Source organism: Hypomesus nipponensis, chromosome 21, assembly GCF_054491055.1.
Source record: "Hypomesus nipponensis isolate SF chromosome 21, ASM5449105v1, whole genome shotgun sequence".
Classification (NCBI taxonomy): Eukaryota; Metazoa; Chordata; class Actinopteri; order Osmeriformes; family Osmeridae; genus Hypomesus; species Hypomesus nipponensis.
In genome coordinates, this window is record NC_140381.1 from 7,883,175 (window position 1) to 7,897,806 (window position 14,632).

The following is a 14,632-nucleotide window of genomic DNA, read 5'->3' on the forward strand; positions in this document are numbered from 1 at the left end:
CCAGCATGGTGGTGGGTCCAGATGGGATTCTGTACATCAGAACCAGAATCTCCTGGGGGTCCGGAAACGAGTCGGAGGAGGAGTCGGAAGAGGACCAGGCACCTTCTGAGGAGGACAACTATCTGGACTGGACCAACGACCAGGACCAGGCCTGGGACTCCTCTGAGGAGGATGATCTGGACTGGACCCAGGGCCAGGACCAGGACTGGCTCCCCTCTGAGGAGGATGATCTGCACTGGACCCAGGGCCAGGACCAGGACTGGCTCCCCTCTGAGGAGGAGAATGATCTGCACTGGACCCAGGACCAGGACCAGGACTGGCTCCCCTCTGAGGAGGAGAATGATCTGCACTGGACCCAGGACCAGGACCAGGACTGGCTCCCCTCTGAGGAGGAGGATGATCTGGACTGGACCCAGGACCAGGACCAGGACTGGCTCCCCTCTGAGGAGGAGAATGATCTGGACTGGACCCAGGACCAGGACCGGGACAGGGATCATGAGACCCATTTCCCTGCAAAATGGGAGAATGAAATGGAATTCCTCAAGTTAGTACAATTCCTCAACAGGCATATTTTAATTGTTACATTTGACAACACGCCATACACATGGTACTTGTGTACTAAATATGCTATAAATACTGATGTAAGCACAGGAATGCATGTTATCAAAGTTGCCCTCATTGCTCTGTAGTTAGCTTGTCCAGGTTAACTTGACTGATCTGTATCTCCATAGGTTCTACTTGAGAGACAAGACCGTGGACCAACTGTCCTACAAGGTGGACGCTCTCAGGCAGGCCTTTACTGTGAGTAGTCTACTATCTAGCTAGCTCCTGTGTGTCCATGTTATATCAAATGCTAGGTAATCAACTCCTGTGTGCTGTTAGTAGTGATTATTTTAGCTCGTTATCCTGGTCATCCATGTTTGTCCCCAGACGCTGTTTACTAAGAGCAGAGAGTTCATGTTGGCGCCAGTTCACTGGCTTTTAGCAAGGCTGGCAAGAGAAGGGCAGAAGGTATCTGACATGTTATCCCTCCACCAACAGTTACTAGACTTGGGGTGACCTTGATTTATGCCACCCTGGTGGGGTGGCACCACTTGAATAGTCTACACACATGCTAACTTGGAGATCAATCGAACACACCTTAGAAAACATGGGGTCTGTGTGTGACTGTGTCTGTGTTCTCCAGGATGAAGAGCAGCTGTTTCAGCAGTACAAAAGGCTGCTGGAGTTCACCTTAGACAACGCCCACCTCCACTCCATCATGCAGGAGCTGGGAGCGGCATCGGTGAGGAGAGGGGGACGAGAGGGGGAAGGGGAGGAAAGGGAGGGGAGGTGAAGGACAGGATGGATGGTGGGGGAGAGGAGGGCATCAAAGGAGGAAGAGGGGAGGAAATATTTTTCCCTTTCAGCCCCCCTTATGGTCAGTTCATGCTCATAAAAAGATGCCAAGCTCACAACATCTATATTGAGCATTCTCAATGTTTAAATTTGGGCATGGGGTCTGTGACATCACACATTCTAGAAGGTGCGAGACACTTGTCTGTGGCAGCAAACTGGTCTGACTGACATCGTTTAATGACCTGGACACCTCACATCTCCTCTGATCTCACTTCATCAGAGTGTAAGAGCTAGCTAATAACTTGTGGGAACTCTTTTCAGATTCACCACTTGAGCATCATAGATGTGGTGATTGAGCTGGTTATGCTGCGCATGATCGTGTTTGGCTATCGCCAGTCGTATTTCAAAGTAAGTGCCCCGCCTCCCCAGTCCTGCATCACAGGAGGTCAGTGACATCACCATGTCTAGATAGCCACGGAAGTCATTTTCATCTACTCCACGATGTGAGCCAAAGTTTACAAGTGGTTGACTGATCAGTCAGTCACAGTTTTGGTGTCTGACCCAGCCTCCCTCCTTCTCTTGCTCTCTTCCTCTCCCTCCCCCTCCCCCTCTCCCTCCCCCTCTCCCTCCCCCTCTTCCTCCCCCTCTCCCTCCCCCTCTCCCTCTTCCTCCCCCTCTTCATCCCCCTCCCCCATCCCCAGGGTCCAGATTGCTTCATGCTCCAGCTACATGACCTGGTGGAAGCCTTCCTCCCCCAGGACACAGAGGGAGCCCCAGGGAAAACATACCTGGAGAAACTGAAGGTGTGCTCTCTCTCCTTTTCTCTCTCTCTCCCCCCTCTCTCACACTCTTTCTCGTTCAAGATACCCACAGTGTTTGTTTGGCGCCTCAACCTTTGTGCACTCCTGTTGTCTACAGGAAACCTTCTTGGACTTCCTGGACAACATCTTGGGTTTCTCAGAAGCCCTCTACTCCTGCCAGAGCGACTTGGTGCCCAAACTAATGCACCATCTTGGGACCATGTTTTCCAAACTGCTCAGGGTGGATGAGGACTTAACTGAGGACCAGGACCAGGACTCCTCCTCTGAGGAGGAAAAGGACATGACTCCGGACCCGGACTGGGACAAGGACTGGGACTGGGACCAGAATCAAGATGGACGCCCGGACCCAGATTGTGGAGGATTTGAATCTGCTGGCTTGGAAAAGGCCGGTGGAATTTACAGCTCCTTCCTACCAAACACAAGCTTGGATGAAAGACTGGAGATGGAGTCTCCTGGCTTGGAAAAGGCCAGTGGGACCCAATCCTCTTCATCCTCCCGCACCGCCTCCAGCTCCTCCACATCCAGGTACTCCTTGGCTCGTGCCCCCAGCCCAGAGGGAGATAATCTGGGGCTGCTCGGAAAGGCCGACCCCCCAATCCTCCGGACATGGTTCACACTGGTAAGCTGAAAACAACACCACACTGGCACTAGGTAGAACTGACCTGAGCTGAGTCTGCGATAAGAAGGGATGACATGTGACAATCTCAACAAATCTGTGTGTCTTTGTTCTCACTTCCAAACCCAGAAGAAAGAGAGGACGTCTCTCAAGGACGGACAGACTGAGGCTGCCAAGGGCAGAAAGAGATGGAGAATGTTTAAGACACACAACAAAGTGTCTCCCCTCCCCTTTGAACGTAAGATCCTGACTGCACATTGGCTCATTTAGGCTTTCCCACTGTAGTTGGCCCTCTGCAGTTGGCCCCCCATTTCACACACACGGACACACACACACACACACACAGACATGCCAGGGACAAACTATATTTTTAAGTGAGAGGTCACAGTGCTGAAGTTCCATGTGATGTCATATCGTGTTGTGTGATGCTGTTTCCTGTCCAGGTCCAGACCTTGGCGAGTCCTTCATTGCAGAAAGAGAAGAGAAGAAGAAGACAAAGTCCATCAAAGCCTTCTTCCAGGGGATCTTTGTAGCTCTTTCCAGGGCTTTCTGCTTCGGCTGCATGAAGGACATTCACCAATAGAGAGAGCCACCTGCTCACTCAACTGGTTGCAGCAGCAGAGAGAGAACCTGTCACTATGTCAACACCCGTAGCTATGTCCCTACGGGATAGATAGATAGATAAGCGATAGATAGATAAGATAAGATAAGATAGATAATAGATAGATAGATAAGAGATCGATAGAAAAGATAAGCTAGATAAGAGATAGATAGATAGATAAGAGATAGATAAGATAGATAAGAGATAGATAGATAGTGTGGCATCACGAGAGGACGTGTGGTGGAGGGGCGATATGTGGCTCTCTTGGAGTGGCTACCCGGGCCCAAGATGGCTGCCGAGAGGACTACACCTCCCAGAAGGCACCACGCCGCCAGGTGCACCTGCCTCAGTTCCCTGATTGAGGTGGGAGCTCAGTTGGGGGATGGAGAGAGAACAAAAAGCAGGACCCACCGACCAAAAGAGAGAGAGCGTACCTGGCGCAAACAGAGGTCAACGCCAGAAGAACTTTGAGTGGAAGATACCTGGTAGGATCCAATCCGAGGAGCAACTTTTTGTTTTCAACAAAAGTTTTATGTTTTGCTACCTGACCTAAGTTTTGTGTTGGTGAATAAACCGGATTCCTTGTTTTGAACCCACTTTTGCCTGCTCTGACCGGTTTTGACGCACTGCCTTACAGTGGTCTAGCCTCTCATGCTGCCACAATAGATAGATACATAGATAGTTAAATAGATAGATACATAGATAAGATACATAAGAGTTAGATACATGGATAGATGGATAGATAGATAAATAGATCGAAAGAAAAGCAATAGATAGAAAACTGTTAGCTGCTACTGGCATTCTCTAATCCCTGCTCTCCTCTCTGTCCCCCCTACACACCTCCCTGTGGTGTGGGGGGTTTGAGCTGTCAGCATCTGCCTGGTCGTGGGTCTGTCAACGCTGGACCTGGTCGCCAGTGGACGTCGATCTGTGACAGTCTGCCAAAGCTGGATCTAGTCGCCAACCGGAAACCAGTCTCCATGACGGACGACAGCGAGTTCCCTGTTCCTTTTCTCATCCCTCAACCTGTGATGCTGCGCCCCCAGCCCTCTGCCCTCAGCCCTCAGCCCCCAGCCCTCAGCCCCCAGCCCTCAGCCCCCAGCCCTCAGCCCCCAGCCCTCAGCCCTCAGCCCCCAGCCCTCTGCCCCCAGCCCTCAGCCTTCTGCCCTCTGCCCCCAGCCCTCTGCCCTCTGCCCTCTGCCCTCTGCCCCCAGCCCCGAGCCCCCAGCCCCCAGCCCTCAGCCCTCAGCTCTGTGTATGCTGACATTTACCAACTGACCCAAGTTGAACACTGGATTTTGGTGTCTCAACAACCATTGACACTTCCCTGCTGTATGACTATGATAAGCCTGTGTTCTGCACCTCTCTTTCACCAACCATCTCTGGAGTTTTTGACATTGCTTGTAAAAAAGGGCTATACAAATAAATGTTGATTTGATTTGTCGAAAACAATTGGGGGAATATGCTCTATTTTGTAGTTTAGAATTCCAATAGAAACTACTGCCATTTAGTTTATATCTCCTTTGTAATTGTTGAGCTGTTTGTGTACAAGGTTGTGACATCACCATGTCAGGACTGCAGTCACATAGAGAGGCTTATTTACGTGTGTTAAAGTAAAGTAATTACACTTTACATCAGTGTAAAAGTTACCCTAAACACGAGATTTTCTACAGATTTTACTCACACATGATCAAACTATGTATTTTGAGAATGCTACTTGAGTTATTTCAGAATAGTTAGGTGTGCTTGGCTTTGGCAGCACAACTTATTGTAATCTCACATATATATTATAAGCTCATGAGAACATAATACGTCTTCAGTATTAACCCTGTAAGTTTGTCTGCAGTTGTGAATTTAATGGTATAGAATAATGTGTTCAAGCTTAATATTATGAGCAATATCAATACGTTAGTGACAAATAAACTTGTATATTGTTATAACAGTGTGCTGGTTCGTGCTGGTTAGTGTAGGGTCCACACAAAAATGTAAACCTTCATGGATGGTCTGAAGATGTTTAATTTGCTGTCTTGCACCAGTGCTAAACAGAAAAGTAGTCAGAAGGCAAAATTATAAATTAAAACTCCATTAGCAATACGCTACATTCATTAGTAACTCATTAGCACCACCAAGTTAGCAAACACATCAAATAAACTCAATACAATTAAACTACACTGTTACCACATGTCGGGAAATAACCAAATACAAGCAATATTACAAATGTGATGAATGCAAACTTTACAAGCATGAAACACAATGTATTGTGGTCAATTAGACTATGCTAGGTCTTGTTTCACTGAAAGCACGGCTTCTTCAGTCATCCTCCTTGAGAAAGGATACTGTTCACAGCTGTGGACATCACCATTACCAGAATTGTAGTGACCGGGAGGATATGCCTGTTGTGATGATAGTTTAAACCATGTTAGATTGTTGGCTCTGTGTGCAATGTTTGGGTCTCCTCTCCCTGTCTTCTGTTGCTGTGTCTTTGGTTCTGTTGCAGGATGGCAGGCAGGTAGAGGAGCTGTGATTGCTGCAGGGGCACACCTGTGATCTGTGCCTCGCTCCTTAATAAGCTGTGCCCTAGCAAGCTGGGTCTTTCCTATTAGGAACATCATCACTGATGCCATATCATGACCACGCACTCCTGATGACCATCAGCCAATCACGTCAATCACTCACCTTAGACCTCTCACTTTACCCAGTCAGAAACAACAGCCTGTCTTCCGCCTGGGGCCTGTTCCTTAAAGCGAGGTCACCGAATATAACAGACTTATGTCAGTTAGTCGGACTCATTTCCAGTTTATTCTGTTCCATGAAGCCAGCTGGCCGTAGTTTAAATTCAGTAACCATGGCAACTTATGCTGGCTAAAACATATAGCCAAATGCATTAATTAAACAATGATGAACAATGATTTCAGAATGATACAAACCTACATAGCCTAGGCTACGTGAAATGTAGTTTGGGATTTCAAATGTTCAGGCATCAGGCATAGGCCTATATCTAAATTCTTAGCAAGTTAGTTCATGTGGTTAAAGTATTGCTAGAAAGTATTTACTGCATATATTACAGTTGTGTTACTGTAGTGTACTGTAGTGTTACTAGAAGTAAATTCAATATCATACTATCATACTGAACACAGCAAGCTGTTCATTAAACATTTTATTAATGACTCATCTTGGAAACTTGATGGATTGTATATGTGTGTGGGGGTATGTGAGCGCGTGTATGTGCGTACATACTATGTGTTTGTGTATATACAGTATGTTTGTGTATACAGAGGTCCAGAGCAACAGAAAATTGCACTTGGAACACCAAAACGGTGATTCGCATACTGCATTATGACATCATCACCCCGACCATGATTGCCTTGTGATGTCACAATGGCTCAGTAGGGCTATATAAACAGGTGTGCACAGCCGCGCAGCTCATTAGAAGATTGACACCAGAGAGTGAAGACTATCTACTACAAGAGAGACAACAGGACCAAGAGTAAGACACAGCTAGCTGAGTGAGTTGACCTCTCTGAGGGGGAGTCGTCTGGGGGGCTGCAGGCTGTAGTCCCTCCATCCCAACTGCCTTGGCTGAAGTCTGACAATTTGGTCAAACTTAAACATGGGTCAAGCCCAAAGTCACCCAGTGGTGACTACTGAGAAGAGACCCCAAAAACTAAAGGGGAAAAAGAAGAGAGGATTCTTTCATTTCTTCAGGTACCATCTGACAAAGAGCCACCTCCAGGAATTGGATAAGAGCCCCATCGAAAAGGACGAAGACTGTACAGTTAAGCAACAAACCCTGCTAGATCACTTCCTATTACTTGTTTTGATGCCCATTTGATATATGTAATGCTCTTATAGGCCTAAATATTTGTACTTAAAATGCCCAAATATTTGATCTGGTGTGTAGGTCATCACACAGTAATGTTGTGATGATGACTGACTGAACACAAGGGGGGAAATGTTGACATATGTTTGCTAGTTTCATATTGGACTGTCATTATGAACCTCCTCTCTACTGTCCTCTTCCTCCTCAGGTCACGGAGGAGGATGCTGAGGACCTGCTGCCTCAGTTCAGCCCTCTGTCTGGCCCTCTGCTGCTGTACATGCCAGTGTGGTGTCCTGTAAGTTCTCCTCTGTCTTGGAGCTAAGATTTTGAGAGGGCGCCTAATGTTTTGACTGAGAACATGGGCATATAACAATCGCTTTGTAATGTCTTCTTAAAACATTGACAATGTAGCCTACTGTGAACATGACGACGTTTTCACAACAATCCCTAAGCTTCTCTAAATGTTCTCTCTGCCATGCCAAGGCTCCGTCATCCAGGCCTGGTGTTGTTCAGCTGACTCGTGCTGGGAAGCTGTTAATGACAGAGTTAACATCTCTGGACACTCTGGTAACCATTCACCTTCTCTCATTCCACCTTCTGTGTTCTTTGTTCAAATTCTGCAGTCTTCAGGTTAAGAAACCACTGTCTTAGATGGCATTAGTCACCATCGGACAAAGATGGTGAAGTTAAAGTCTCCCGTTGTTCACTGTCACAGACCTTCTTCATGGCCCCAGTTTGGCTCCATCACATTCCTAAGATCTACCTCACCCGGGCTGGGAAGATGGCATTGGACCTGACACTCAGACGACAGGTGACATCATTCAGTACAAATTCAAAGAGTCACCATTATGGAAGACTCACACTGCTTACACCATGTATACATGTGTCTCTAAGCCAAAACATTGTAATACAAATACATATCAAAGGTCACAGGGGTGCAGTTCAGTCAAACAAGCACCTAATGTTCTCACAAGCCGACATAAAGGCCAGCTGCAGTGTCTTCAGCTTTCCACTCAGACTGTATGTCAGTTAGTGATGAGCTCTGTTTAGTTACTAGGTAGACTAAGGGGTTTAAATGGGTTTCTGTGTGTCATTTCTGTATTTCAGATGACCAGCGGACCCTTGCTGCCCTGGGAGTTCAGCCCCCTCTACTGTGGCCCTGTGGTCATTTGGACAGGGGTAAGAGCCGTCTTACCTTTACACACACAAACACACAAATACTCACACTTACACATTTATTATCTCAGTTGTTTTTCTGCAAATTTGCTGCAACGTTCTGGAATGTTGAGATGATGATGTCATGATGAATGGTTCAGTACTATGTAATTTGGTCCCCATGGAAACATAGTGGACATGGATGGAGTGGCTAGTTCCATTCAGGGGGAGGTCGTTTTCTTGCCCCCCTCTCTCCTGTTCTGAATGTGACAGCCTGGCTGCCTAATGTGTGTATTCCTCTCCCCTGTGAGACTGGAAGAGTAGACACCTCAGAAAGTCATCATTTGACTGTGTCAATTCAACTACATGAACAAAAGCATTGATGTCAGAGATACTATGTTTCTCAGTCTCAGACATCGGATACAAGGTCTGAGATACAGTATGGTAAGGGTCTGTGGGGTCCTACATCAGTTCCAGAACATTCCACCTCACCCTCTCTGTCCATGTTTCTGTAGAGGAGGTTGTCTTCGGATCTGATGAGCTCTGAGAGGAACCATACATCCTCCTACTCGTGGACCAGAGGATCTAAATCTCAGGTACTAAGAGAGTCAGCCTTTGCCAACACACCTGCACACCTACCCAAACAAACAGCCTATTGTTGTTATTTGTAACCCCTCCTCCCTCCTCCCCACTCCCTCAGAGGGTGCACGTACATTCGCGCAGCGTGTGCATGATAAGGGGGGCTGACGCCAGGCTGTGGTGGGCCATGTCTGAGGAGACATCCAGGCTCGGTCCAGATGTAAGTGCAAACACAATCACACACGCGCATGCACAAGCCACACACAGTCTGACCCAGGTCCTCTTCTTCCTCTGTTTGCTGTTGCAGGGATTCCACCTCAAGGTGATGACGGTGACCGGAGTTCAGGTAAGATTCCCCTGAAGTGTGAGATGCCAACAGTGTGACACCTTCCTGTTCAGGATTGTATCTGAAGCTGTACTCTAGATCAGTTAACGCAGCACTCTGTCAATCATCCCTTCCTTGTATCTCCTTTCCCCTACAGCTCATTGACGGCCATGTGAGACAATATCAGTCTCACATGGGTTCTAAGACCACGGGTCCGGCTTACGAAGGGGTGAGAACTGCAACACTAGGATAGATAGATAGATTCAAGCTGATTCATCCCTTTAGGACTCTTAAAATGTTAAAGGTGTGTGTGTGTGTGTGTGTGTGTGTGTCTCCGTCTTGTCCACTAGCAAACTGATGTAACCATCACGGAGGCCAGCATGGTGGTGGGTCCAGATGGGATTCTGTACATCAGAACCAGAATCTCCTGGGGGTCCGGAAACGAGTCGGAGGAGGAGTCGGAGGAGGACCAGGCACCTTCTGAGGAGGACAACTATCTGGACTGGACCAACGACCAGGACCAGGCCTGGGACTCCTCTGAGGAGGATGATCTGGACTGGACCCAGGGCCAGGACCAGGACTGGCTCCCCTCTGAGGAGGATGATCTGCACTGGACCCAGGGCCAGGACCAGGACTGGCTCCCCTCTGAGGAGGAGGATGATCTGGACTGGACCCAGGACCAGGACCAGGACTGGCTCCCCTCTGAGGAGGAGAATGATCTGCACTGGACCCAGGACCAGGACTGGCTCCCCTCTGAGGAGGAGAATGATCTGCACTGGACCCAGGACCAGGACCAGGACTGGCTCCCCTCTGAGGAGGAGGATGATCTGGACTGGACCCAGGACCAGGACCAGGACTGGCTCCCCTCTGAGGAGGAGAATGATCAGGACTGGACCCAGGACCGGGACAGGGATCATGAGACCCATTTCCCTGCAAAATGGGAGAATGAAATGGAATTCCTCAAGTTAGTACAATTCCTCAACAGGCATATTTTAATTGTTACATTTGACAACACGCCATACACATGGTACTTGTGTACTAAATATGCTATAAATACTGATGTAAGCACAGGAATGCATGTTATCAAAGTTGCCCTCATTGCTCTGTAGTTAGCTTGTCCAGGTTAACTTGACTGATCTGTATCTCCATAGGTTCTACTTGAGAGACAAGACCGTGGACCAACTGTCCTACAAGGTGGACGCTCTCAGGCAGGCCTTTACTGTGAGTAGTCTACTATCTAGCTAGCTCCTGTGTGTCCATGTTATATCAAATGCTAGGTAATCAACTCCTGTGTGCTGTTAGTAGTGATTATTTTAGCTCGTTATCCTGGTCATCCATGTTTGTCCCCAGACGCTGTTTACTAAGAGCAGAGAGTTCATGTTGGCGCCAGTTCACTGGCTTTTAGCAAGGCTGGCAAGAGAAGGGCAGAAGGTATCTGACATGTTATCCCTCCACCAACAGTTACTAGACTTGGGGTGACCTTGATTTATGCCACCCTGGTGGGGTGGCACCACTTGAATAGTCTACACACATGCTAACTTGGAGATCAATCGAACACACCTTAGAAAACATGGGGTCTGTGTGTGACTGTGTCTGTGTTCTCCAGGATGAAGAGCAGCTGTTTCAGCAGTACAAAAGGCTGCTGGAGTTCACCTTAGACAACGCCCACCTCCACTCCATCATGCAGGAGCTGGGAGCGGCATCGGTGAGGAGAGGGGGACGAGAGGGGGAAGGGGAGGAAAGGGAGGGGAGGTGAAGGACAGGATGGATGGTGGGGGAGAGGAGGGCATCAAAGGAGGAAGAGGGGAGGAAATATTTTTCCCTTTCAGCCCCCCTTATGGTCAGTTCATGCTCATAAAAAGGTGCCAAGCTCACAACATCTATATTGAGCATTCTCAATGTTTAAATTTGGGCATGGGGTCTGTGACATCACACATTCTAGAAGGTGCGAGACACTTGTCTGTGGCAGCAAACTGGTCTGACTGACATCGTTTTTTTCAAGCACACATCGTCCTCGAAGCCCAGGCAATATGCCCAGTTTAATGACCTGGACACCTCACATCTCCTCTGATCTCACTTCATCAGAGTGTAAGAGCTAGCTAATAACTTGTGGGAACTCTTTTCAGATTCACCACTTGAGCATCATAGATGTGGTGATTGAGCTGGTTATGCTGCGCATGATCGTGTTTGGCTATCGCCAGTCGTATTTCAAAGTAAGTGCCCCGCCTCCCCAGTCCTGCAGCACAGGAGGTCAGTGACATCACCATGTCTAGATAGCCACGGAAGTCATTTTCATCTACTCCACGATGCGAGCCAAAGTTTACAAGTGGTTGACTGATCAGTCAGTCACAGTTTTGGTGTCTGACCCAGCCTCCCTCCTTCTCTTGCTCTCTTCCTCTCCCTCCCCCTCTCCCTCCCCCTCTCCCTCCCCCTCTTCCTCCCCCTCTCCCTCCCCCTCTCCCTCTTCCTCCCCCTCTCCCTCCCCCTCCCCCTCTTCCTCCCCCTCCCCCTCTCCCTCTCCCTCCCCCTCTTCCTCCCCCTCTTCATCCCCCTCCCCCATCCCCAGGGTCCAGATTGCTTCATGCTCCAGCTACATGACCTGGTGGAAGCCTTCCTCCCCCAGGACACAGAGGGAGCCCCAGGGAAAACATACCTGGAGAAACTGAAGGTGTGCTCTCTCTCCTTTTCTCTCTCTTTATCTCTCTCTCCCCCTTCTCTCTCCCCACCCCTCTCTCTGTCTCTCTCTCCCCCCCTCTCTCACACTCTTTCTCGTTCAAGATACCCACAGTGTTTGTTTGGCGCCTCAACCTTTGTGCACTCCTGTTGTCTACAGGAAACCTTCTTGGACTTCCTGGACAACATCTTGGGTTTCCCAGAAGCCCTCTACTCCTGCCAGAGCGACTTGGTGCCCAAACTAATGCACCATCTTGGGACCATGTTTTCCAAACTGCTCAGGGTGGATGAGGACTTAACTGAGGACCAGGACCAGGACTCCTCCTCTGAGGAGGAAAAGGACATGACTCCGGACCCGGACTGGGACAAGGACTGGGACTGGGACCAGAATCAAGATGGACGCCCGGACCCAGATTGTGGAGGATTTGAATCTGCTGGCTTGGAAAAGGCCGGTGGAATTTACAGCTCCTTCCTACCAAACACAAGCTTGGATGAAAGACTGGAGATGGAGTCTCCTGGCTTGGAAAAGGCCAGTGGGACCCAATCCTCTTCATCCTCCCGCACCGCCTCCAGCTCCTCCACATCCAGGTACTCCTTGGCTCGTGCCCCCAGCCCAGAGGGAGATAATCTGGGGCTGCTCGGAAAGGCCGACCCCCCAATCCTCCGGACATGGTTCACACTGGTAAGCTGAAAACAACACCACACTGGCACTAGGTAGAACTGACCTGAGCTGAGTCTGCGATAAGAAGGGATGACATGTGACAATCTCAACAAATCTGTGTGTCTTTGTTCTCACTTCCAAACCCAGAAGAAAGAGAGGACGTCTCTCAAGGACGGACAGACTGAGGCTGCCAAGGGCAGAAAGAGATGGAGAATGTTTAAGACACACAACAAAGTGTCTCCCCTCCCCTTTGAACGTAAGATCCTGACTGCACATTGGCTCATTTAGGCTTTCCCACTGTAGTTGGCCCTCTGCAGTTGGCCCCCCATTTCACACACACGGACACACACACACACACACACACAGACATGCCAGGGACAAACTATATTTTTAAGTGAGAGGTCACAGTGCTGAAGTTCCATGTGATGTCATATCGTGTTGTGTGATGCTGTTTCCTGTCCAGGTCCAGACCTTGGCGAGTCCTTCATTGCAGAAAGAGAAGAGAAGAAGAAGACAAAGTCCATCAAAGCCTTCTTCCAGGGGATCTTTGTAGCTCTTTCCAGGGCTTTCTGCTTCGGCTGCATGAAGGACATTCACCAATAGAGAGAGCCACCTGCTCACTCAACTGGTTGCAGCAGCAGAGAGAGAACCTGTCACTATGTCAACACCCGTAGCTATGTCCCTACGGGATAGATAGATAGATAAGCGATAGATAGATAAGATAAGATAGATAATAGATAGATAGATAAGAGATCGATAGAAAAGATAAGCTAGATAAGAGATAGATAGATAGATAAGAGATAGATAAGATAGATAAGAGATAGATAGATAGTGTGGCATCACGAGAGGACGTGTGGTGGAGGGGCGATATGTGGCTCTCTTGGAGTGGCTACCCGGGCCCAAGATGGCTGCCGAGAGGACTACACCTCCCAGAAGGCACCACGTCGCCAGGTGCACCTGCCTCAGTTCCCTGATTGAGGTGGGAGCTCAGTTGGGGGATGGAGAGAGAACAAAAAGCAGGACCCACCGACCAAAAGAGAGAGAGCGTACCTGGCGCAAACAGAGGTCAACGCCAGAAGAACTTTGAGTGGAAGATACCTGGTAGGATCCAATCCGAGGAGCAACTTTTTGTTTTCAACAAAAGTTTTATGTTTTGCTACCTGACCTAAGTTTTGTGTTGGTGAATAAACCGGATTCCTTGTTTTGAACCCACTTTTGCCTGCTCTGACCGGTTTTGACGCACTGCCTTACAGTGGTCTAGCCTCTCATGCTGCCACAATAGATAGATACATAGATAGTTAAATAGATAGATACATAGATAAGATACATAAGAGTTAGATACATGGATAGATAGATAGATAAATAGATCGAAAGAAAAGCAATAGATAGAAAACTGTTAGCTGCTACTGGCATTCTCTAATCCCTGCTCTCCTCTCTGTCCCCCCTACACACCTCCCTGTGGTGTGGGGGGTTTGAGCTGTCAGCATCTGCCTGGTTGTGGGTCTGTCAACGCTGGACCTGGTCGCCAGTGGACGTCGATCTGTGACAGTCTGCCAAAGCTGGATCTAGTCGCCAACCGGAAACCAGTCTCCATGACGGACGACATGACGTTCCTTTTCTCACCCCTCAACCTGTGATGCTGCGCCCCCAGCCCTCAGCCCCCAGCCCTCTGCCCCCAGCCCTCTGCCCCCAGCCCTCAGCCCTCAGCCCTCAGCCCTCAGCCCCCAGCCCCCACCCCTCAGCCCCCAGCCCTCAGCCCCCAGCCCTCAGCCCCCAGCCCTCAGCCCCCAGCCCTCAGCCCCCAGCCCTCAGCCTTCTGCCCTCTGCCCCCAGCCCTCTGCCCCCAGCCCCCAGCCCCCAGCCCTCAGCCCTCAGCCCTCAGCTCTGTGTATGCTGACATTTACCAACTGACCCAAGTTGAACACTGGATTTTGGTGTCTCAACAACCATTGACACTTCCCTGCTGTATGACTATGATAAGCCTGTGTTCTGCACCTCTCTTTCACCAACCATCTCTGGAGTTTTTGACATTGCTTGTAAAAA

The 14,632-nt window shown here is 49.0% G+C and overlaps 2 protein-coding genes across 3 annotated transcripts; both read left to right on the forward strand.

Annotated features, from left to right (window-relative positions):
* The first annotated feature begins 481 nt into the window (after positions 1-481).
* LOC146237726 (uncharacterized) lies at positions 482-4,442 on the forward strand. 2 transcript variants are annotated; one of them, XM_084685650.1, is made up of 9 exons: positions 482-544; positions 732-801; positions 931-1,011; positions 1,187-1,285; positions 1,660-1,746; positions 2,040-2,141; positions 2,257-2,778; positions 2,905-3,013; positions 3,219-4,442. In XM_084685650.1, exons 1-9 carry the CDS (start codon positions 531-533, stop codon positions 3,356-3,358), a joined length of 1,224 nt encoding a protein of 407 aa, XP_084541776.1. In that variant the 5' UTR covers positions 482-530; the 3' UTR covers positions 3,359-4,442. The 2 variants fall into 2 exon arrangements, with proteins under 2 accessions (XP_084541776.1, XP_084541777.1); XM_084685651.1 differs by lacking the exon at positions 931-1,011 and having other exon boundaries at positions 483-544.
* A 4,381-nt stretch (positions 4,443-8,823) lies between these two features.
* Positions 8,824-14,314, forward strand: LOC146237727 (uncharacterized). The gene is made up of 13 exons (XM_084686161.1): positions 8,824-8,947; positions 9,052-9,150; positions 9,238-9,276; positions 9,413-9,484; positions 9,606-10,219; positions 10,407-10,476; positions 10,606-10,686; positions 10,862-10,960; positions 11,382-11,468; positions 11,822-11,923; positions 12,089-12,610; positions 12,740-12,845; positions 13,053-14,314. Exons 1-13 carry the CDS (start codon positions 8,888-8,890, stop codon positions 13,190-13,192), a joined length of 2,091 nt encoding a protein of 696 aa, XP_084542287.1. The 5' UTR covers positions 8,824-8,887; the 3' UTR covers positions 13,193-14,314.
* The last annotated feature ends 318 nt before the right edge of the window (positions 14,315-14,632 follow it).

Bases quoted from the DNA above. Each gene is read 5' to 3' on its own strand.
- LOC146237727 (XM_084686161.1), top strand. From the start codon at position 8,888: ATGAGCTCTGAGAGGAACCATACATCCTCCTACTCGTGGACCAGAGGA. The intron at 11,924-12,088 runs GTGTGCTCTCTC...TGTTGTCTACAG, and splicing joins CATACCTGGAGAAACTGAAG to GAAACCTTCTTGGACTTCCT. The intron at 12,846-13,052 runs GTAAGATCCTGA...TTTCCTGTCCAG, and splicing joins GTCTCCCCTCCCCTTTGAAC to GTCCAGACCTTGGCGAGTCC.
- LOC146237726 (XM_084685650.1), top strand. The intron at 802-930 runs GTGAGTAGTCTA...GTTTGTCCCCAG, and splicing joins CTCTCAGGCAGGCCTTTACT to ACGCTGTTTACTAAGAGCAG. The intron at 1,286-1,659 runs GTGAGGAGAGGG...AACTCTTTTCAG, and splicing joins AGGAGCTGGGAGCGGCATCG to ATTCACCACTTGAGCATCAT.